At 50.0% G+C, this 23,608-nt stretch overlaps 2 protein-coding genes across 3 annotated transcripts in view; one reads left to right on the top strand and one right to left on the bottom strand.

The window, feature by feature from the left end:
• ACSF2 (acyl-CoA synthetase family member 2) overlaps positions 1-23,608 on the top strand; it is a 38,215-nt gene that overhangs the window by 10,059 nt on the left and 4,548 nt on the right. Inside the window, exons 5-10 of the mRNA XM_063351992.1 lie at positions 2,188-2,306; positions 2,525-2,687; positions 3,118-3,213; positions 4,113-4,261; positions 4,887-4,978; positions 6,091-6,167. Coding sequence (XP_063208062.1) covers positions 2,188-2,306; positions 2,525-2,687; positions 3,118-3,213; positions 4,113-4,261; positions 4,887-4,978; positions 6,091-6,167 — 696 coding nt within the window. The remainder of the gene's footprint in view (positions 1-2,187; positions 2,307-2,524; positions 2,688-3,117; positions 3,214-4,112; positions 4,262-4,886; positions 4,979-6,090; positions 6,168-23,608) is intronic.
• On the bottom strand, positions 6,382-22,044 carry CHAD (chondroadherin). Of its 2 annotated transcripts, none has more exons than XM_063351994.1 (4): positions 14,665-22,044; positions 10,878-11,041; positions 10,483-10,628; positions 6,382-8,408 (listed from the first exon to the last, which is right to left on the bottom strand). In XM_063351994.1, exons 1-3 carry the CDS (start codon positions 15,442-15,444, stop codon positions 10,487-10,489), a joined length of 1,086 nt encoding a protein of 361 aa, XP_063208064.1. In that variant the 5' UTR covers positions 15,445-22,044; the 3' UTR covers positions 6,382-8,408; positions 10,483-10,486. The 2 variants fall into 2 exon arrangements, with proteins under 2 accessions (XP_063208064.1, XP_063208066.1); XM_063351996.1 differs by having other exon boundaries at positions 6,382-8,405.

Below are 23,608 nucleotides of genomic sequence, written 5' to 3'. Positions count from 1 at the left end.
CCTAGGATGAAGCAGCTAACTCACTCATCTGTGGTTTGTTCAGCTTTAAATCAAAGGCTGATGTTTACAAGAGTTGGAACCTTGTCTGGATCTTCTAGCACCATCCAAGTTCTGGCTTTGCTTAGAAAGAAGTGGATAATACCTAGCAGCAGAGACTTTTCTCTTGCATGAGGGACTCTGTAATTTGGTTGCTGGGCTGCAACCTGAGTTCCCATTTCATCCTTCATTTAATCCTCTTAACGGTGGTCTCACCGGTTGTCACTCCTGTTTTCTCATGCGTTAGGATTGAACACAGTGCTGCGGTGAAGCTCATCTCTTTCAGTCTGGATGTCCTCCTGCTTCTCTCACCAGGGGGAAACGTAAATGGCAGTACTTTCCTTTTTTCCCAGTGATACCTGTCTTTTCTTTTCCTTTCCATCTCTGTATATCAGGTTCTGCTCTGATTTTTCTTCTCCAGTGTAAATCTGGAGTGTTGTTGAGGTAAAAGCAGAAATGTGCTTCAGCTCCATTGGGGGTTACTCCTGTCTCATCCTCCCAGGTTCGCTAGTGTTCACAACTTTCCCATGTACCTTTGGCACTGGGATCTCTGGTGTCCCTCACCCCTCTAATTAATTGTTTGTGTTTGTTTATTTGCACAACAAAACCCCTGAAGGATTCAGGCCTTTGTCTGTTGGATCCTGTCAGCCTGCGCAGACCCCTCCTTGCCCCATTAGGTTCCCTCACTTTCGTATATACAGAAATACACGCTGAATAACCATTCCTCTGATTCCTGCTGTATTTCCAGGGCTTTAATAAAGCAAACTGTTGTCAACGCTTATATGGCAGGTCCTTTGAAGAAGGGTCTGCTGCTGAAGAAGGGTTGAGACCAAGTGGGAGATGCCCTTTATCTCGTATAGCATCTGCCCTGCAAGCGCCTCTCCTCCCGTACAGTCTGTTTTGCAAAGTTAGTACAACCAGAATAGCCGTTTGAAAGAACTAATAGTAAAAAGTTACAAAGGCCCAAAACATCCCAGAACACACTTGGTCCTCTGGGTTCTGGGCAGACTGTTCCAGAAAATAGAGCAAATGTTTGTCTTCCTTTCTGACAGACCCCAGAGGGTACTTACAAATAATTTATTGGCGTAGCCTTGGTGTCCTTATTTCATGGACCTTGGGGAAATAATGAGAACAGCCGAGTAAATCATTTATGTAAATAGTTTATTTGACAAGAATGTGGTTTTTGGAAGATGAAAGTAGTTTGCAAATCTGGGTCAAATTCAGCAAATCTCTTCTGCTGAAAAAGCAATAGAAATTCTTGGAGTAATTAAAGCACTTTGTTTCAGGAGTATATAAAGGTTGAATGAAAAATGTTTTAATTTTCAAAATAGCTAATGCTTTAAAAAGAGGTGGAAAAACCTTATGAAACAGAACACCTTAAAAAAAACTCCACAACTTGGGTTGTGGCTTGACCTGAGAAGCAGCCTTTAGGTTTCCTTGTTTTTCCAAAGTTCCTCAAACATCTTCATTTCACATCAACTCAAAGGAATTAATTTCTTCATATTTTGGGACTGGGTTTTTTTATGAGCGTTGTCACTCCTAATCTGAAAAATCGGTCATTTGCCTTGTGCTTGCAATGAGGAGTGTTGACCCTGGGAGGAGAGGGAGCCTCGGGCTGCAGCTCTTCTCTTTTGCGCAGCAAAAACCAACCAGCCCATCCCAAATGGAACACCGGGGAGGAGCAAAGCCCTGGCTGCGCACCTGGATCAGGGCTGGGGGTCCTGAGCGTGCAGTAACAGCACCCTGCCCTGTGCTGATGGGGTTTAATGAGTGCACAGCTGTAAGGGCTGGGTTTGCGTTTGCTCTGGGTGTATCTGCCTGCTGGAGGCATGTCCCCAGCCCTGGGAGCGTGGCCGCTGCATGCTCACTGTGCAAAGACCTGTGTCATGCTCTTTAGTGAATCTTTAAACCGCTGCGCACCATGGTTCTTCCTAGGAGGAGTTAAAAATCTCCAGGTTTAGTCTGGGGAGAGCTCATTGTATCATGTGCTTACAGAAACAAGCCATGGAGAAAATCCCGGTGCGGCGTTAAAGGCTAACGCTCGCTGTGTGGGGTCACAGGGCTGTGCACGTTCCTGTGTCGGTGGGGACTGCTCTTTTCCTGAACATCAACACGACGTGACTTCTCATGAGTTTCTGTCTCCCTTTGCAGGTTGGCTGTAAGGCACTGGTGTTTCCCACTCAATTTAAAACGCAGAAATACTATGATATTCTAAAGCAGTCATGTCCCGAGCTAGAAAAGTCCAGTCCAGGGGGAATAAAGAGCAAAAGGTGAGTTAGGAACATCTGGTGCCTTTGCACTGATGCCTTGTGTCCTCTCAGCTGCACAACACAGGCTCTAGCGGAAGAAGGACCTGCACAGGGTCGCCCCTGAAGAGAACACAGTGTTAGGTTGTGCTGGAGGTTTGCCCAGAGCAGTGTGTGCTCCTTGAATCCACGCAGTTTTCTCCTTGATCCGTTATTGCTGATGGTATTTTTCTTTCCACCAGCCTTCCTGACTTATCCGTTGTCATCACGGTGGACTCCAAGCTGCCTGGCACCTTCCACATGGATGAAGTGATGCAGGCCGGGGACAGCAGCCATATGAAGCAGTTAAGAGCCGTGCAGCAGACCCTCTCCTGCAATGAACCCATCAACATCCAGTTCACTTCAGTAGGTGCTTCTGCTTGCTCCGTGCGTCGTGGTTGGATTCCTCACTGGAGACACAGGGAAAGATGTGTGCCAGGCTGAGCATCCCATTTCCTTTGCCTCCTGCCCTCTGAGACCAAGCCCTGGTTCCAACTTCTGCTGTAGGATGGAGAAAATGTTCTAGCATTTCCCCTTGCTTCTTCCATTCTTGCTGCTCAGCCCTTTCTTGAGGGCTAATGGAAATGAGAGGGTGTCCAAATGAAGTTGGACCATTTTTTTGTTTGGTTTGGGATTAAGATGCTTTTAAAGAAGAAAAAAAATAAATCTCCCAGGTCTGAATGGAGAATGAAGTGCAAGATCACCCTGGAGTGTTCCTGGGAAATCGCCCCTGGGAGGACACGTAGCTCATCCTCGGAAAAGGTGGCATCATTGCATAATGCCCTGTGTCTTTCAGGGGACAACGGGAAGCCCCAAAGGAGCCACCCTCTCCCACAGGAATGTAGTGAATAACGCCAATCTGATCGGTCTGAGGCTGGGGATCACCGAGCAGGTGGGTCTTGGTGGGAACACAGTTTGGGGTGGTCTCCGCTGCCACAGAGAGACCATGGGTGTGGAGAGCGTTGGTGCTTGCTCAGCAGAAGGGCAGGGTGTTTTTCTGCAAATGATATTGAGGGGATACTCTTGCATAACATTTTTCATTTCAATGGCGTTTCATTGCTGTTTCATGTGAAGTTTTTTTTGGGGGAAAAAAAGGTAACTTTCTGTGGGGGGAAAACCGTGAAATCAGTCACTTTATATTTTGGTGAATACTCGTTTCAAGTAATTACGAGACTCTGGATGTTAGCTTTGAATTATGTTGAATGAGACTTCAATTTGTTTTACATGACTTCATTTCATGTCACATATACAGTCTCGTAACTCTTATCAGGGTAGGACCTTTCTATTTGTAGTTTCTTTTAAAAATTGTTAAAGGCAAATATTTTCTTTTGAAGTTCTGAAGGAGTTATTTCTGATACAACAGCTTTGATCTGGAAAAAAGATGGGTTGTTTCAGTCAGGCTTTAGAGCCTTTGGTGCTTTTAAAAACAAAATTAAATTAATAGCATGTGCTAAGTCCTGCATGTTTCATGCCTGGCATAGCACTACCACTCTTCTGTCCTGACATATCATAAAATAATGCCTGAGCAATACCATATCAAAAAGTCCTGCCAAGAAAAGACATTGCAAAATTACAGAATGAAATTTTGACATTAAAAACTTCCCAAACCGATTTTTATTAAAGGCGGGAAGCATCAGCAGTGTGTTTCCACCAAACGGCAACACAGATGAGTGTCAGATTTCCAGCAAGTTTTCAGTGAATCAGGGAAAGCTCCTCTGTTCAGATCTTTGCTCAATAGTCACGGACTTGGAAGATCTCCTCCCCTCACGCTTGCCTTTGGCTTGATCCCAGGACTACCGCATTTGTGTCCCCGCACCCCTCTATCATTGCCTGGCGTCGGTGGGAGGCTGCATGGTGATGGCTCTGCACGGGTCCTCCTGCATCTTCTCATCGCCGAGTTTCGAGGGGAAGGCCACTCTGGAGGCAGTGTCTCGAGAGAAGTGAGAGTTCGTTTGTGTGTTGCTACGGAAGATTTCATTGCCTTCAGGCGATGCTTTCTTCCTTTGTTGCCTGCCAGGCTGTTGCCCCCGCCCTTCCTTCCTGGGATGGGAGAGGCAGGTTTTCTGGGGGACGTACTTGCACAGGCACTTCAGGAGCCTAAATCCTGCCTCTTCAGCTGTGCTTGGGAGTTTGTCGCACTTCTGTTTCCACAAAATAAGGGGTCAGATCCCTGTAGGGCTTTGGCTGGAGAGCGTAGTGGTGTCTTGGCTTGCTATGGCTGGTGTGTTTTTACGCTTAACCACCTGCCCTCCTTCTCCAAGTGCAGCTCTGCTGCTGAGATAGTTGCATTTCCAGCTTGTTCTTCACGTGTAGCTTGTAAAACAAAAGAGCTATCATTGTGTGTACATAATATGCGCATATATATGTGTATCTATATGTATTTATATACATACCTATGTATATGTGCACTGATGAAGAGCATGTCTGCTGTGCCTGCGTCTGGGCTGCTGCTCTGTGACCCCGTGTGCAATGGGATGGGACAGGATGGGATGGGGTGGGGTGCTGGGCTGGGGCTGCCCCCGGTTCCAGCTCTGCAGCTTTTCCTTTTCTCTCCCCTTCCTGAAGATGCTCCTTTCTACACGGCACGCCAACCATGTTTATAGACATGCTCTCCCAGCCGGATTTTGACTCCTACGACCTATCAAGTCTCCGGGGAGGTAAGTCTGACAGCTCAAATGGAAAAATCCTGAGAAACTGGATATTACTGGTTTCCCACTGGGAGGCTGTATTAAGCTTTGCAAGCAAAGCGCTCTTCTGAAGGGAAGAGTTTTGTTGCATGAGCCTTGTGTTTCACTGTTAATTTGATGCTACATTTCCTTTCCTTGGGATTTCCTTCAAGAATTATGCATTTTTAAGATTTCTTTCATCTCAAAGCAGATTGGGGAAGGACCTTTCTGTTTTATCTGGTAGATGGGGGAGCCGGGAAGCCTGGTTTCGCTCGACTCTCGTCTCACCAGCCACCACCGTGTGGCAGCAGATGCTTTGTGTGCTTTAGGCTGGTGCAGTCCCTGAAGCAGAGCCGTGATGTCTCTGACCTAAAGTTTCCTACCTGTTTTTTGAAGTCATTCATCTAAATACTGGAGAGGGTGTGATAACGTGTGCTGGAGCTTTCTCTCTTGTCACAGACGGCCTCGGAAATAGCTGAGCCCAAACGGGGAGACCATTAGCCCTTTTGAGGCAATAACAGCACAGAGAGAAGACTGTGCTAGAGCATAAAGAAACATTTAAGCAGATCACCTAATCATTTCTGCTATGTGAAAAATGATCTTGTCCCATCTTGTTCCTCAGCAAAGCCTGTATATTACCCCGCTCTTTTGCTCTGTCGTCCTAGGACAGAACAGGTGAAAATGTGATCTGCCCTCTCCCGAAAGGGGTGCTCTGTGCAAGGCAAGAGGAAAGGTTTTTGGTTTTATGGTGGTGGTGATCGTTGGGAGTGTTTGTCCTCCTAAAAATCTGTGCCTCTTTATGCTCTGAATCTTTCCTTTTGGGGAACTGCAGTTGGACTAGGTTTCTGCTATAGAGTTTATTTTCTTAACGAGTGAACTCTGCCAACCCTTAATTCATTCAGGCAACCTGGCCTTGCTGCAGCCTTTGCTTCTAGAATAAGTAGGACCTGTATCCATAAAAATAGAAAGTATTTTGACAGGAACCGGTGTATCCCAAAGGTCTTGCCAGCATTTAAATCTGGGAGTTCAGAACCTTCTGAGGGACTGCTCCTAGGAATAAATAGATGGTTTCCAAGACAGGCATCTTTTCTTCTTTCTTCCAGGAGTCATTGCAGGTTCTCCTGTTCCACCTGAGATCATGAAGTTAGTTATGACCAAGATGCACATGCCGGAGATTGTGGTGAGTTGTGGTTACTGTGACTACAGCTGTAAACGGTGTTTATCATGGTGAGATCCTGAGTTTGGGCATCTCTGCACCGCAGCAGTGCTGGAGCTGCTGGGATCAACAGAGCTGGAGCTGCTGGGGTCAGGCGTGATGGGACCGTGGGTGTGAGGCCAGGCTGAGGAGGGAAGGTGCAGAGGGGCTGGGAGGAAGAAGGGGGATTCTGCCTGGCTGCTGGTGGAGTGTCTGGGGAGGAAAATTTTAAGAAGAGAAGACGTTGCATTCAGTGTCACAAACTGAGTTTCTGCTGGTGCATTTTAAAGCTTTTATAAACCCTTCTGTTGTACATGCTGCAAGGATGAATGATTATGGAAGAGGCGTTGCTGGTTTGTATCGGTGTGGGTGGATGCATCTTGCTGCAGAGCTGTCAGGTTTCTTTCACCATCCTGGGCTGCATGCAGATGTAAAACCTTGTTGCATGCTACGTGTTTGAGTCTGAAGGTGGGAATGGCACCATCCACACGTGCAGCACCAGGTATTGCATTACCAGAAGTGCAGCAGTAGTCGGACCACACGTGCTGCTGCTCCATTGCATGTCCCTGCATCCTTGGCCCGTGCAAGAGCATCAGCACATCCTGCATGTGGAGGGGGACAGGCCACTAGCGAGGGGGTCAGTGGCACTTCAGGTGACATGTTTTGTAAGCAGGTTTTGTTTTACTTCAACGGAAATAACTTTGGTGCCATGCTGCTTGCAAATGCTGAAGAAGCAGACTGTTGCAATGGGTAAATACGCGGGGCTGGGAGTCAGATTAGGCGTGTTATTGTTGGCAGACCCGGACTGCACCAGCACCAGGGTTTTACAGGGACAACTGTGTTCTCTGCCGTGGACCAGGGGAGTCCAGGGCATCTGTCCTGGAGCCATCTCAGAGGCGGCCAGGGTTTTTTCCTGGATGAGATGCTCTTAATGCCGAGCTGAAAACAGCAGGGACAGCCCTGGTGCCATTGCCCCAACTCTGTCAGGTGACAGCTACTTATTTTTATAGTAGACTTGAATTTGGCCTCACAAAATATTTTCAGACACTACTGCAAGTGCCCAGGACTCATTAGGTGTCACATGTTCCTGCTTTGTAGAAAGAGAAATAACAAAACCTTCCCAGACAGTTGCTCTGCCCATAGGATAAAGAGGATTAAGTCTATATTTGTACCACTGATCTCGTGTTACTTCTGATCCCCCAGCCCTCAGACAGACACAGGGAGACTTGTTGAATTCATCTTTGCAGCAAGAGCTTTATACAGAAGATGTACATAAGAAAATATACAATTTGATTTCTATATAGGAGACAGAGGAGTTTTCATCCTCTTAAAGGTCATTTACACTCAGTTACAGAGGAATAAATATACATATATTTATATAACTCTTTAGGATTAAAAAACACAGTTAAGTTGCAACTGTGGTATTGTACTAGCCATGACAATAAACCACAATCATCCTGGTGTCCTGCTAGATCTTCTGGAGTATGGGCAGAGAGGAGAGGAGGGATGCCCAAGCCAGGCTGCACAGAGCACACCTCCTCTACAACGTACATGCATCTTGGTAGACCCCACAGTGTGGGAGGGAATCCAGTCTTCAGATGGCTCCAGTTCTGGGGTTTCCCAGTATTGCTTCAACTTAAAGGATTTCTGGCCGACTTAGAGAGATTGCTGCCTTTTGGCGTGAAAGGGCAGCTCGGTCTCAGGGCCACCGCTTCTTGGTCATTGCTTCACCTATTCCCCTCAGCCCTGGCCTGCAGGGATCCCCTCCGTGGGAAGGCAGAGGAGTCTCTTTGCATGGGTTGAGACCAATTTTCCTGATCAAACAGCTGGGGGAGGGATGATCCTACCTTCCCTCTTGCTTCCGCTCCACTGGAAGGGGAGAGACACTGACCAACTGGTTGACCGGGGACGTGGGTTATGTTGCCTCTGGGAAAAGATGACTGTGTTTTACCGGCAGGATCTAGGTTAGCTTGTCTTAGTATGGTCATGCATAGTTTAGTTTTTAAAAATGCCTCTTTTAAAATATATAGATGTCGGAAAAGATTGAAAAGGTGGATTCCATCCTGCGATCAGCAGAGAAGCGGGGATTCGGAGGAGGCTGGAGGTGTTTGTATATATCAGAAATGTTTCCTGACAGATAGGAGAAGCTTAAGGAAGGATTCAGAAGTCAGTAGTTTTCTGATGGTTGAAGTGACCAGTCACCAGGACAGGCCGTACCAGGGCCTGCTAGGGGAAAAAAAGAGAGAAGGCCACGTGTTTTAAGGGGATTTTTCAAGCAGATCAGTAAACTTCTAGCATTTGTCTGTTTATTTTTACACTGAGTGAATGAAGTCCACGCTTGAAAGCGAAGAGTTAGGAGTCAAGGAGCCGTTACGAGTTCCCACAGTAGAGGACATGGGTTAGTCCTGTCTCTGACCTCTTCTGCCAACTCGCTATGTGACTCTTGAGTATCTTCCCCAAAGCGTTGATGGGCAGTGAGCACATTCTTCATAAAGGAAGAAACTCAAGAGTGAAATTTTCAAGAGCAGTGAATTATTCTGGTGCCCCAGTTCTGGAAATCCAGGGCAGGTAGATTTTTAGAAACTGCCAAGCAGCTTTTCATCCGAAATGTGGTCAGTGACCCAAGTCACTGGTCGTCCCTGAAATACAGCCCCCCCCCCCCCCATAGCTGACATCTGAGAAAGCTGCTTGGCTCCGAGGGGTGCACGATGAAATCAGAGGTACTTCATATTCCTTGAAATCATTTTCACCACACTGGAGTGGGTTTGTGTGCCTGCGTTTTGGCTCTAACACCTGAAGGTACTGAGCTTTGTCTTCTGCAAGACTGGAATAAGTAGTTTTCTATTTCATTAACACCTGTAAACCTGTTTGAGAGAGCTGGATGAAAAGTGCTAGAGAAAAACCAGGTATTATTGTCATGGTTTTCTTACTCTCGTCATGGAGGAGTGAACTGAAATTGAGTTCAGGCAGGGAGAGAAGAAGGTTAAAAAGGGCCAGACCTGTAAATAAAGTATATTTAAGTATTGTGGTTTAGAAAACTGAATTTTTTCCATCCTAGAGCGGAACTTTACCCGCCCTATATGGAACGACTGGCATTTCCATCTCTAATCCATAAAACCTCTGGCACTGCAAGAGAAATAACCACTTTAGGAAGGCGCAGAGCAGCTGGCATCATCCCTGACATTTTGGTCATAAATTTACTTTCTCCATCCTGTTATGCATATCCTTAGTGAACTGGGGACCAAATGGCCACATCTGGGCTTTGGGCTTCTGCCTCGTCCTTTCTGTTATGAAAGGGCACAGTGACAACCCTTGTTCGTACAGTGCAGCGCAGGGTCACTGCACTTTATTTAACAAATGAGCAAAGGTCCCTTTCCCAAGAGCTTACAAACTTGCAGGCTCATCCAAAGTCCTTTGGAATCCATACAAGCTCCAGACCTATTCCTGGGATGGGGAAAAGTAAAACACTTGGGATGGAGTGATGACAGTTGTGGTTTTTTTGCTACTCTTTGCACTGAATTTAGTACTCTTGGTAGTTTCCAGTTGTGGAAGGTGTTTGTGTGATAGGTTTTCACAGTTGGTGTTTGGGTTGGTAGATGTCAGCAAGCTCATTGCTGAAGGGGAAGTCAGCCCTGTCTCTGAATCACCTTCTGGCCCAGAATGCTTTATTCAAAGAATATTTGCTGTCTCGAACCTTCCTCTGCTGGGACACTCATTTGAAGGCATCAGCCTTTGTTTTTAAATACCTGAGTGTCTTGGATGGGAATTGCAGTTGCTGAAAGGCAGGTGCTGGACCGAGAACTGCTCCTTATGGAAGACAGCTATTTTCATACGGGCTGGGCAGCCTGGGGCCAGATTACCCAGCAACGTCCTGCCCTGGATTTCAAACCAGACTCGGAGGACCTTTACTAGGGCAAAAGGCTGAGCATCTCCAATTGCTTAGAAAAGTAAAGCGTGCGTGATCCCAGCTCAGGGTAGGAGTGGGCTAAATCCACCCTTCTTTTGGCACTTCATTACAGATTTCACCCTTACTTGCTGCCCCAGGCCTGTCTTTAGCCCCGTGTTTGTTTTACAGGGTTGACTCCATCCCTGTTGCTCCAGGCAGATTTTGGGCTTTGGGAGGCCATAGAGCCCAGTACTGCCGGGAGATGGAGCAGCTCTGAGGAGGGGGCATCGGTGGGTGAATGGATGAGATGTTTTGAACCAAACCTAGTGTCATTAAAGTCAGAGGTAAAGTCCCTGTACCTTTGGTGGCATCAGGGGGTTTGCTTTAGGTCTGAAGAAAAGCGAACCATCTTACGTGTTTAATGGCGGCTTCCCTTCTTGGACCTCTTGGTGGGGAGCTTGCAGGTGCGGAGGGCCGGGGTGTCTCTGATGGACTGTCCCCGATACTGCGCGGGTGTGGAGCAGGTCTCCTCAGTGCGGGTGCGATTGCCCTTCAGCCACCTGGGACACAGGGAGAAGGAAGACCAGGAGTTTACAAGAGGTACAAACCATCACGGACAACACTCATACCATGAAGGGAGAGGGCAGGCTGGGGAGAGAGCTGCTGAGCACCTGTGCAGCCTTCAGCAGCCTCCTCTTGCCTGGCACAGCTTGGGAGGGTGGCACAGCTTGGGGGGGGGACCCTCCCTCGGGGGACGCCCAAGGAGACCCCAGGGAATGCGGGGAGGGAGGGGGAGCCTGGTGCCATACTTGCGCAGATGTGCTAGCTGGCAGTTGCAGTGCCAGGCGTTTCGGGAGAGCGTCAGCGTCTCCATTTTGTCGAAGGGGAAGTTGCGGGGCAGCTGGGTGAGCCGGTTGTTCTCCAGGTGAGCGGTCTTCAGCGCAGTCACACCGGCAAACGCGTTGTCTGCAAACTGAAGGACAAAGGTAGGAACACTGAGTTAGGGAAGGGGAGCTGAAAACCTGAGCACCTCTGTTTGACACTTTAAGTGGTGTAAGCATAGAGGGAGCAAGAGAAGGAGCAGTGGACGGGGGTCCTGGCTTGCTGGAAGCCCTGGGCACCTAAGAGAGGCATCAGGCTGGTAGGTTCATCATGGGTGATGGCATTTCCTGCCTGAAAAGAGATATATCCCAAATCCATGTGGGATTGTCTTTGCAGCCTCATCCCTAAATAAAGTCAAGTCTGGCAACCCCCTTTATTTTTGAGCCATGCTTCTCCATTCTAAATGAAGATATTTTCTGGGTGTATTCCTTTCCAAGGCTGGAAATCCTTCCAGCGGCTGTTGCCTTGCCTGTCCTGGAACGGCTGAAGGAGGGAGTGTTTGTGGCGTCTGAAGGGGCTGTAGACTTTGGCAGTGCCCGGGGGCTCCGAGTGGAAAGTTACACTTGGCATCTGAGCAGTGTAGAAATAGAGGCAGGTTTCCAGCATCTCAACCTCCTCTGTTTTTTTTTTTTCTCCTCATTTCCAGTGGGTTGCTTGCAAGGGATGCAGCAAGATTTGTCTCTTCTCAATTAACGGGCAGGCTTTAAGGGAGGGCCTCCCTTAAAAAAGCTGCCAAAGAGAGGAGAGAGGCTGTAGACCCAGCTCTGCAGCCCCCTCCTCTCTTCATTGAGGTCTCATCTCTGCCCGTGGTTACTCAGGTAGGAAAGCTGCTTCTTGAAAGCAAACCCCTCAACGCAAACTTTCTTGGTGGTGATGAATTGGAGAGGGGATCATTGACAAAGCACAAAGCTGCTCTTGGCTATGACAAACCATTTCTCCCCCTTCTCAAAGCAGGGGAAAGGTCTCTCTAAAGGGTGGAGAGGAGACTTGCTAGGTCTACCAGAACCCCCCCAGTCAAGGACCTGTACACCCATTTCTGAACGGGAGAAGCTTTCACTTCAGACGGGACCATCAGGGTGTGTTCACGCTCTCTAAGCTGAAAAGCTTGACAAAGGAAATGCGCTATTTTAAGCTGTGAACTTTTGTCATCTTCCAAATTAAGCAACATTGGATAGGATTAGAGCTTAGCTAAGAGACTCCCAGAGTACTGTAGCTGTTGGACACTCAGCGGTGCTGGCCTCTGCGGTCCAAAACCAAGCTGACCTTGGTAGGTTTTACAGTGCTGATAGTGGAGCTGCTCAGAGATGCTGGCACGCCGCGCAGCGGGGCGGTAGCCTGGCCACGTTCTGGTTTGGACAGTGGTGTACTGTCTCAGCTGCTCATTCCTCTCCTGGCCCCATGAGAAGAGTTCGCATCTGCTGGTAACAGCTGCTGCGCTGCCTGCCAGAGCATGCGTTTGTAAAGAAATCGGTGTTTTTCCCCTTATTTAGATGGAGGATTGCTGCTGTAATTTATTTTGCAATAAATATGCAGAGAGGGGTGTATGTAAAGCTTACAGGATCTGCTTTGCCTGGTTACTTGTTGATGTACGCGGTACGTCCTGGCCCATGCGACACAGCCCTGTGGGTGACTGGTGGGGGTCCATGATGCTGGTGGGGAAGGGGAGCTCTGAGCTGGAGCTGCAGAGCAGCCCGAGGGCTCTCCTCCTCCTGCGCAACTGCAGTATAGGCTGGGAGAGCTTCGTGTGCTGGGGTTTTGCACTTGATCAGCTGGAAAAATCTTGCATCCGTGCAGGGAACAGCTAAAGACAGTATTTTTGTGAAGGAGAATGAGCTGCAGTCAAGATGCCAGCGACATTTAAAGCATTTGGTAGTGATTTCCGAGGTCGTGAGGCCTCTATGATTAAATGTCTCCTAACAGTGCAAAAGTTCACGTGGGCCATTTGGATATGAGGCCTTTGAGGATTTGAAGAGAAAATTCTGAGCTGGGATGGGAGCTTTGTTTTCCTGAAAAAGAACACAAGCCCTAAAACTGCAGAAGCCACCCCTGTTAGCACAGATCCTGTAAACTGGTGTCTTACTGGGCTGTTGGGGAGGAAAGGAGGCATCTGACTGCAGAAGAGCCCTTAAAGATCCTGTCCATGGGTGGTCACGCAAAAAAAGAAAGTCTTTTTTGCTGGATAGAATTGTTAACCTTTGCTTTTTGGCCAATCCAAGGACACTTAATTCCATGGAGCCCCTCAGCATCATGGGTTAGTCTAATTTCTTCAGCGCGTAACTTGGGACTGTAGCGTCTCTACAGCTGGTACAACATTTAAGCTGTAATTTTTGGCTTGTGTGTGATGAAAGTGCCTTAAAACTGAGTCTACAGAGGTGCTGTGACAGCATGTCTAAGGTCTTGCCTAGCGAGGTCAGTAGATTGTTTTCAAGGGCTGAGTTTGCTTACTCCCATCCTGGAGAGGTTAGTGCTGAGAGTGGACAAGGGCTCAAATACTGACTAAATGCTACTGAGTTGTTTTAGGTAGTGTTGTTCTCCACCTGGGCAAGCTGTAATTCCAGTTTTTGAGCATTTTGGGATGCTGTATCCCCTTGAAAACTCTGGTGTGCTCTATTCCTGGCAGCTTTCAGGTGACCTGCTCCTCCTCCCTGTGAAGCCCTCTGATTTGCTCTTTGTCACTAAGAAATTCTCTTTTTCATCACATCTTCCCACATGTGGTGGGTGTTGCTTTGCCGTGAGGTCCTAGCCCACCTTACCTGGATGTCCTTTGTCTTTGGGCTTCCTGGCAAAGCATCGTCCCAGGGAGAACTGCTCTGCTCCACCTGCAGCACCTTTGCTTTCCAGCCTCGTGTTGTGCACCTAGGACAGCAGGGTGCTGCTGCTCTTGTACTGTGCTTCTTTCTGTTCTTGCACTGCCTGGCATTGCAGAGGTCCTAATGCAAGTGATTCCCTGAGCGTGATGCTCCTGCCTATGGATCATGCTTCCTCACAGGAGGAGGGGGTTGTTTTGCCGCTCGGGATACCTGAATGTCCCTCCTCCACTCCAATGGGAACAGGGCCCCTTTGTAAGATGGTGCGAGAGTTCCTTTTGGAAGAACATCAATAAACAAACCTTTCTTTATGACGTGTAAAGTTGGAAGGTGTGGGGGGAGGTGAAGGTGAGCGTCCCTACGCCTACCTGTCTGCCCGGCGTGGGTAAGAAACCGCTGCTATTCATAGACCCTCATGAGAAGGCTCCCCCTCCCAACCTACAACAGGTACCCAGGCTGGACGAAGGAGGCAGAGCAGTTCAGCTCTGCAAGGTGGCACTGCGCTTCAGTTCCTCGAGTACGAGGCAGACGCTGGCCTCTCATTCCACACCTTGTGCCTGGGATGATGGAAGGTTCCGAATTGTCCTGGAGCACCCCAAGTGCCTTTCTCAATGACTGGTGTCACCTCCAGCTTGGGAGGGAACGCTCTGCCTTTCCAGGGAGTTCGGTCAGCTCCAGATAATTTGGTTTTGCATGAAATAACTCAACGGAAGGGTGGAGTACTCTCTCTCATCCCTTGTTTGGGCCGTGTCAGGGATGTTATCAGCTGGCCAGTGCCTCGCTACCTGCAGACCTACATCTTCCTTCTCCTCTGCAAGGGAGGGACAGCAAACCAAGGGCTTTGTAAAGGAAAAGAAAATCAAACTGTGTTTCTCCTCTGGAATACATGGAAAGAGAAAGGACTCACCTTCTTCAGCTTCATGTTGTCCAGGTGGAGTGTCTGCAGGTATCGCCCGAAGGACTGGAAAGCGTTGTCAGGGATGACCTCAATTGGGTTATGAGAGAGCTTCAGTTCCTCCAGCACTCTCAGCTTACTCATTGCATTCACGGGATAGCTGCTCAGCTGGTTCTTGTCCAGGTGGAGGACAGCGAGGTTTTCTACGTCCTCCAGGGCCCCAGGCAGGAGGTTGGTGAGGGAGTTGTCAGAGAGGAAGAGCCAGCGCAGGTCTTTAGCCCCATTGAAGACCCCTGGTTTCAGCTCCCGGATTTTATTGCTGCCTAAGTGCAGGATGAAGAGGTTGACAAGAGGAGAGAGGAGCCCTTTGGGCAGGTCTGGGATCTTGTTCTTGTCCAGGTACAGGTAGGTGAGATCAGACAGGTCATCGAAGGCTCCTGGCTTTATGACACTGATCTGGTTGTCAGTGAGATAGAGGTAGACCAGGCTCTTGAGCCCCCGGAAGGCTCCGGTTGAGATCTCCTTGATCCTTGAGCTCTGGAGGTGCAGGGACACCAGCTTTTTCAAGTCGCGGAAGCCGTTGGTCGGCAGGACGGGGAAGTTGTTCTTCTGCAGGTTGAGAAGCCGCGTTTGCTCAGGCACCTTGGGGATCTTCTTCAACCCCACGTTGTCGCAGATGACATGCTGCAGGTCTCCACCGTGACAGTGGCAGCTCGGGGGACATGCCTGCACGATGGAGGCAAGACACACCAGTAGGCTGAGGACACCGAGGAATAAGCCTGACCGATTCATGGTCAGATCTGGAATTAGTGTGGTGGGAAGAGAAGCAGGAGGAGGAGGAGAAGAGAGATGGGTGGGAGAGAGAGAGTAACTGGGTTTGCAGCATGCTGAACACAGCCCTATTTATAATGTTATTAAAAAGCAAAATCCCTTCCCACAAACCGCAGGCAGCAGCCAGTTGGAAGCAACTGACTTTGGGAACTTACTGTGAGCTTAACCCCTTGGCACCAGGCAGAGGAGTGTCCGTGGTCCTGCCCGGCCCTGCTGCCGAGGCAGCTGTGCAGAGGTAGTTTTCCTCTCTGCACCAGGGAAGCAAATGGTCAGGCATAACGAACGCAGAGCTGCTCTGTGGGGAACCTCGCTGGTCCCTGCTGCGCTGAGCGGGGCCCGGGTTCATCACTGGGGGGGAAGAACAAACTGCTTCAGTTGAAGGGCATAGCAGGGAGCTCTGCTCTGCTCTGCAGCCACCTCGTGCCGAAGCTTGCAGCAGCCCCCTGGGCTGTATTTAGCCTCAGCTGGTTTGGGGAGAAGCACCTTGTCCCATTATCACAGACGGAGGTTTCGGGGCGGGGGGGTCTTGTCTTGCTGTTTGAAAGGAGTTTGTCTGAGCAGGGATGGGAGGAGGTGGGAGCGATACAGGGTCATGCCAATGGCCAACGGCGCCGTAGTTGCTCTTGCAAGGCAAAGTTTTGGTTGAGGACTTCCAGATCTAGGCTGCACCTAGGAGCTGGCCCAGAAAGGGAGAGCAAAGACAATCTGAGTTTCTGCTGTGTCTTTTCAACAAGGAGCGGAGCTTGATGCATCCAGAGCTGGTCGTGGTCAGGAGAACTACGCGAGGGGTTTTTCTCAGCACGTGGCACTGTGGAGCAGTGGCTGCTGCCTTCCAGCAAGGGATGGGGCAGTGGCAGAGCCTGCAGGGGAGCGCTGGGGCATGGGTGGTGGGTATGAAATGCTGGGCAGTGGTGCCCTGCTGCGTGCTCAGCTCAGATGAGGTGGATGGCAATGCCTGTGGCTCTCAAGATGAAGCTGGGGACAGGGAAGGGCCTGGGATGGTGAGGTAGCGGAGCACGGAAATCACTGCTGGAGCTGGGACTAAGGTTTGCCTTGTCTCCCATCTTGGGGTAGCAGTGGCAGAGGTGAGTTAACACAGGGGATGTCCTTTGCTCTCCCAGTAGAGAAAGCAAAGCAGTTAAAAGCCCCAGCGCCTTCTTCTGTGAAGAGGGAGATCCAGGGGTTGTGGGGTGGGGTTTGGAAGTGGAACATTTTGAACTGATTTCCAGCCAGTTCCTGGCTGCAGCAAACAGCTGAGAGCCGAGCACATAACTGTGAGCTTGTTGAGATTTCTGCTCCTGAGGCTGGCTGCGGAGCCCCAGCGGAGCTTTTGCAGAGGCGAGACAGGCTCAAGAAAGGGAGGAAATCCAAGGGCTGACTTAGGACACAGACTGGCTTATTCACCGAGATTTCTGGGTTTTTCCATTGTTGCGATGAGGAATTAGCCAGCGCCGCCGAGCATGCTCCGGACGGTGTTATGCAAACCGCCTGGCAGCCCGCGCTCTGGTCAGCAGCTGTCGGTCTGAACGGTGTTTCCATTGCATGACTAATTTGGGGGAGAAAAAGGGCTTCTGGGGTGTGAATGTAGGTTCTGGTGAGCCTGTGGGGCAGGTGGGGTTGGCCAAATGATGTCATGTAGGACTTCAGTGCAAACTGGGCCATGTCAGGCTTCCAGTGTTTGTCAGCCCCAAGGTGCAACACCTCGCCACTCACCTCAGCGCCGAGTGCTTCTCCTGCCGCATCTTCAGAGAGATGCTCAGACCGAAGGAGCTCCAGGCTCCTGCTGGAGGGACCTCCTGTAGGACTCTCTACTGGAGTTACTGTAGGATTTAAAACTCTTTGATCAAAACAATGGTATTTTTGCCTCTGCCTGATGCATTAGGCACTGCAATGGTCATGCACGTGCTTTGATCTCTTTGAGTGTCTTGGTCAGGAACTTTGAGACAGCAAAAGAGGAGATGGGCAGAAGAACCGTCCGTGTTTTCCCCCTTTGTGTCTTCAGGTTGATCAGGACTGAGAGTGCTCCTTACGCGTGTGCTGCTCATAAAGCTCAGACAGGGAGCTGGGTGACTGGTTGGAAAAGAAAAAAATTAACCCCTAAAGCATCATCTTCTGTCCACTGATTGATTTTCTTTTTTCTCTGAGCAGGTTCAACCACATTAGTCTTACTTGTAGTCATTCGATGAACAATTCCTGCAGTTACATACCAGCTATACCAGAGCAACTGATGGGCAAGATTTAAAATTCAGCCTGTATCTGCTGGACACTGAAGCTAGGCAGCTATCTGTGCTCCCTCCCTGAGTGTAACTGATGTCTTGTACTTGGTCTTCCCATCCCCTTGCAAAAAATACCAGCTTACCGCTTCTACAGAGGGTTTCTGCCAGTGTGGGTCAGACTGGAGCAAAAAGCTGGTGAGGGCCTTGCAAACTCCATCCATAAATACATCCCACCCATGTATATTTCTGGAACAAGACCCTTTTCAGAGGTTAAACTGCCCAGACCTCAAACCATCTTCTTGTCTTTCTTCCCCTGAAGATAAATTTCCCTTTCTTCTACCCTTTATCTCTTTGCTGGCTGGGACTGCAGATTTTGGGGGACAGGGACATTCTCTCCCTGCAGGGATGTGTGCGCTGTGGCTGTGGACACAGGTAACACCCGTAGCTTCCTCGTGAAGATGCCGAGGTGTAGCTGCCACGACGCTGGTGCAAGCTGGGAAGGTGTCCCTACCCCAAGGGCTCCCTGCCAGCCCAGTGCCTGCAGCAGAGGTTAGGGGGATGCTGGGTTATTTTTGGTCCCGTGGTGGGGTGGAAGCAGGGCAGTGCTGCTGGGGAAAAGGTGTCTGCTTCTCAGCTCCATTTCTACAGGCAAAAATGTTGAATAAAAGGAAGTTCTTTCCCCTAATGTTTTTTGATTTCGGTGCCTCGGTGAGCACATTCCTGTGGTGGGAGCTGGTTGGCATCTGCCACGGCTGGCACCTCGCCCCTGGGCTCCCGGCTGTTTGTGTTTTGAGCTGCTCGCTGGCGGGGTCTGGTCTTCCCACACCGGGTTTTGCAGCCCTCGACTGGCCAGCAATCCTCAAAAGCTTGCCTGGGTCCCGCTCGTGGGTGGCTTGCAGTCTGGCAGTGACAATGGCAGCAGTGTCGGTGTTCCCTCTGCCGCGGTGGGATACCGCAGTGAGCTGGGTCCCGTCCAGCCCCCTGCCTCGCAGGTCCCCTGGGACTGGGGCTGCTAGGACATTGCAGAAGAGGCAGGATTATCCTGCCATCCTCTCTTTCTTAATAGATTAACAGTTCTGCAAACATTCCCGGTGCCTGGTAATTTGCAGACGCTGGACTCCCCTCCTCTTCTTCTTGAGGCATTGTGGGCTAAGCAAATAAATACAGTTTTTGAAACAGTATAAATATAGATTTGGGGTGTTTCTTTGGTGCTGCAGGTCAGAGGTGTTTTGATACAACATTGGAGATGGTCTTTTCCATGTTTAATCTTTATTTTTATTAATGTTGTCAGTTCTGGCATATCAAGACAGCTGCACATGCAGTACTCCAGGTTAAAATATTCCATTGCGCACTTCTTAAACCTCATTCTGTGGCTTTTTAGGAGATACAGGTCTGGTTTTGTATTTCAGTGCACATAGCAAGCACCTTCTTGGAGCGGCGACGGCGTAGCTTGGGGTCCAGGCTGGCAGTGAGGGCTTGGGCAGCTTTGGGGGGTGCCCTGGGGTACACGTGCTGTCCCCATGTACAGCCCACACGGCACCAGCCCTTGGGGAACTGAGCCCCTGCACTGGGTGCTGGGCAGGGAGCAGGGTAGGAGAAGGTGCAAGCTCTGCAGTGTCCCGGAGAGGTCGTCCCAAGTGCGGAGCAACCTGCAGGCAGTGTTTGAGGAGCCCTGGTGGGTGGGTATGGGGAGCCCCAGAAGGTCTCCAGGGTCTCCCCTCTTCCAAGCAGTACGTGAGAAATCCCCAGCTTTCAGTGATGCGCAAGTATCTCATCAGCGACAGTGGCATCTGGGGCTCTGACCTCAGACCAAATTATCATTTCCATTTGACATGCTTGAAGGGTACCCTTCACTGTGGGGCCCAGGCTGCGTGTTTAGCTGGAGGAGGAGGTGGTGGTGGGTACACCTCCTTCCTTCTGATGGTTTTCTTCCACTGTAGCATGGCCTCCACCCATTGATACTTTTCCAGTTTGGCTCTCCATTGATGTCCACCCACCCTTCCCTTCTGTCTGATCCCAGCAGCTGCTGCATGATGCTCTTGGCCTCTCCCCTGAAGCTCACCCAGCCCTTGCTGCCTCTCCCCAGCCCTGCCGTGTCCACCCTGTGAGGCACCGGGCACCCCCCAGCAGCCCGCTGCTCTGCCCAGGGCTAGGGCTGCTGTCCTCTCTGCAGCTCTCGCAGGCTCTGAAGAAGAGTGGAGCTTTCTTCCCTTGCAGGACACAACTGATCCATGCAAGACTTTACACTTTCCCAAATGTTCCCCAGGCAGGAGTCCTCACCGTTCTCAAAATGGAAAATTGGCTCCACAGAGTGACAACTTCCCTGCTTGTCCTTGGCCAAAGTGAGACTTCCCTATCCCACCTCATTCTTGGAGAAGACCTGATGGGTAGGTAGTTTCAGTAGCTGCAGAAGCTACTACGGGAAGGTGCTGTGAGAACACATAAAATGCAGCGTGGAAGCAACAAGATCCTGGACTTCCAGCCATGTCTTTGGTGGGAGCTGAGCTCTCCAAATCCGTGGGGATGTTACCTTTGCCCCTAGGTTTTGCCAAGTTTCCTTCTCCAGCAGCTTTGAGCATTCTGATACCCACAAGCCAGTGGTTTTCTACCTTTGCAAGACACTTTGTTTCTGCACGTTTCCACACTTTTTCCTTTTAATTGCACTTTTCCTAACTGCCTTGGCACCCAGCACCAGGGAGGATGGAGTTAATGACATACCAAAGACCTTTTATTGAGCTGTGGATAAACCAGCAAGTAACTGCACACGCCTTTGCTGGTTGCCACCGGGCAGTGCTTCTGACATGCTGGCAGGACTGGGGAAATACTTGCAAGCCTCAAGACTTCTGCTCAGCCTGAAAAGAAGAGAGGCAGCTTTAACTCCAGACCGCGAGGAGCAGCTTGTCCTGCCTGTACAATAACAGGAGGTTAATTCTCAGCGGCAGCCTTCTGGCCCGGGCAAGCTGGGTTGCCATTTTTGCAGTGGTCTCCTCTTGAGGCAAAGCCATTGCGTGCTACAACACAAAGACGGTGCTTTGGGCACCTGATATTTTTGGGAACTTTTTTAAAGCCCCATCCAAACTGGGACTGTCTGGCAGCTCTCCGGGTGGGGAGAAATGCCAACAGGGTGGCCACCCTTGGAGGTTTGTCCTACAAGACCTGCTTGTTTGTGTCCTGACGTTTTTGACACAAAGATGGTACTGTTGCTGGGGAAGGAAATGAAATCTCGGTATGACATAGGCTGGACATGATCAGAAGTTGGGTTGTTTTTTTTCAGCAGCGAAGTTGACCTGGAGGTTCAGGAATATTCCAATACAATTTGGGGTAGCTCCAAAGCAAGGAGACACATGTCACCAGAGGACAGCAAAACTCAGGGTGATGTTGGTAGAGAGCAGCTGAATGAGGGAAGTTCGTTGCTCAGTTGAGAACAATTTGGAGCTGGCTGTGAAGGGAAGGGCTGGGGTTGACTTTGGTGGAGATATCTGAGGCAGGCAACACACTCAGCACGGGCTTAGGGATAATTGGATCCATCCGGCATGTTACACTGAGAGGGGTTCAAAGGGCCTCTTAGAGGTCCCTTAGCACATCTCTCAGGTTGCCAGTCTGCTTTCTGTTGTTCATTACGCCCTCTTTGAAGTCTGAAAATCCCTATTATTTCATGGTCAATTTACTGCTTTTTTCCGAGGCCAATATTGTCTTCAGCGAAGCTCAGTTTCTGTAGGTTTTAGTTTGGTGGTTCAAGCCCTGCCATCATCCTCCAGCGTGGCATAACCAGAGGGTGGTGACGAGGGTGCCAAGATCCTCCCTGAGCATCATTCAGGTCCAAGGGGGGGTTTCCTCCAAGGATCTCATGCCCTCCTGCAGCCCTGACCTTCTGCTCCAGTCCCACCCAGTATAACCCCACTCGGGATACTGGTCATCCTGAAGCCAGCCTTTTCATCGCAGCCTTTCAGCAGCAGTTGAACGCAGAGGGAAGTGGGTGTTTTTATTGCCGCTGAACGCTGGGGAAAACCGAGAAGCAGAGGGCTGATGTGACTCATTCCAAGTTTTGCAGTAAATAAGCAGCACGGTTGGGAAAAACCCAGGGTCTTCAGAGTCCCCGCTCTCCCCACCAGATCAGTCTGCCTCCCAAATGTTTACTGAAGAGACTGGAGTCTGATTGTTTTTACTTTATTTTTAATTTTTAGACGCTTCCTTCTTCGGGCTGTTTTGCCTGTTCCGCAGTGGCCAGTGTTTAAACAGCGCTAGCAGGAAATGTTTTTGAAATGTGCTTTAAAAAACACAGTTCTGCTAAGATGTTCTTTTTATTCCCATTTTAGACAGAGGCTTAGGGTTCACAAAGAATGAATCTCTTCAGTTAGGTGGCAGTTTGTTTTAGAGCTGTCCTTGTCATTGTTGAAGGAAGGACTGATCTGCGTGCTGGGAGTTGGGGGGGTCGCTTGTGGTCCTCACAGTAAAAAAAAGCTTTACAGTCAATTATATTCTGCACTCTTGTAGCTCCTCTCAAAGCCAAGGGTCCGAGCTGGACTCCTGGCTTCTGAAAAGCTTTGCTTTGACACAAGATATAGCTCCAGTGGAAATTATGGAGCTGATGCAGAAATTATTGGGTGAGGTTTTCTGGACTGAATTATGATGACAGATGACAAGGCTAGATGATGTTAAGTGTCCCTTTGGGTCTTGAAAACTATGAATCTTCGTGGATATCTCCAAGCTTAAATTGGTACATGGGGTTTTGTGGAAGCGTTGTTTCATCTCGTGCATCACGAGCCGTGGCTGGGCTGGGACGATGGAGGCGTTGGAGGATGCTCCACGAGTCAGACGGGGGACGGGAAGGACAGCAGCACTGGAACAAGGGCTTGCTCCAGCCACTGCTTCGGGCACGTAGGTGGGGAAAACGCTATCCCAGGAGAGACATGCTATCTTGGAAAGGTCAGGAGCAACATCCTGGTGTCTGGCTGCAGAGAGCGGTGTGGGCAGGCTTGGAGGGGAAGGCAGCTATCAGGAGCAGATTGAAGGCTGGAGGTTCAGACCTGCGTTGTTTTCTGGGCCGAGTCGGCAAGCCCGTTACTGAGGGTGTGAGGGTGTTTATAGGGACAAGCTCCCGGCCAAGGCACGGACAGCCGGTGCTTGGGGTACACGGCACGCTGCCAGGCATCTAGAGGAGCCTGGGGAGCCGCAGCACCCGCAGCATCGTCCTGCCAGGGAGCTGCCTGCTGCTGTGTCCAATTAAACTGCTGGAGCGACCCGGAGAGGCAGAAAGGGTTGACTCAGGGCTTGGCTGGGATCCTGGGACCAACACTGCAATTCATCCAGCGGAGTAAAACAAAAAAACAAAGGCGCTGGGATTTTTAATAAGTGTTTAAGATCTTGGATTTGTCTCTCGTCAGTCATTTGATCCAGCCACAGGACTCGTATTAGTGGGTGGGAGAGAAATCCTGTCTGAGCATTAGACGCTGTAGGTTTCCACCCCGGCTGGGAAGCTATCATTGTGTCTGGTAGGAGAAGCCTATTTACAGGCGCTCCCTGTGGGACGCCTGGCTCCTAGCAGAGCAGTTTGCACCAGATGGTTCCTGCAGCATCCTGGAGACGATCTCCTCCAAATTCCTGGCTAAGAGGAGGCTCCCGCAAATCTCCAGCTCTGATTCACGCTGACCCCGGTGCAGTTGAACAAGAGCATCAGCCGTTATGACAGACTGTGCCCAACGTGAGATCCTTCAGGAGCCCCAAGCAGCAGAAAGCGCCAAGTGCTCCCACCGGTATTACATACAGCTCATTTGGGATACACGCACGTTTTTTCAGGATGCCTCATCACAGTCCTTTGCAAAGTCCCTTGTTAATTTTGGGCGCAGTGCTTGGAGTTCGGTGAGCACCGTGCAGAAGCCCTGACCGTGCAGCCAGCGGTGGAGCCCTGG

This window comes from Chroicocephalus ridibundus, chromosome 14 (assembly GCF_963924245.1).
Source record: "Chroicocephalus ridibundus chromosome 14, bChrRid1.1, whole genome shotgun sequence".
Lineage (NCBI taxonomy): Eukaryota > Metazoa > Chordata > Aves > Charadriiformes > Laridae > Chroicocephalus > Chroicocephalus ridibundus.
Note: the sequence above shows the minus strand (reverse complement) of the source record. Positions and strands in the feature narration are given on the sequence as shown.

Coding starts and splice junctions, on each gene's coding strand:
- CHAD (XM_063351994.1), bottom strand. CDS start 15,444: ATGAATCGGTCAGGCTTATTCCTCGGTGTCCTCAGCCTACTGGTGTGT. Junction 11,042..14,664: donor ACAACATGAAGCTGAAGAAG/GTGAGTCCTTTC, acceptor TTTGTCCTTCAG/TTTGCAGACAACGCGTTTGC. Junction 10,629..10,877: donor CAGCTAGCACATCTGCGCAA/GTATGGCACCAG, acceptor CCTGTGTCCCAG/GTGGCTGAAGGGCAATCGCA.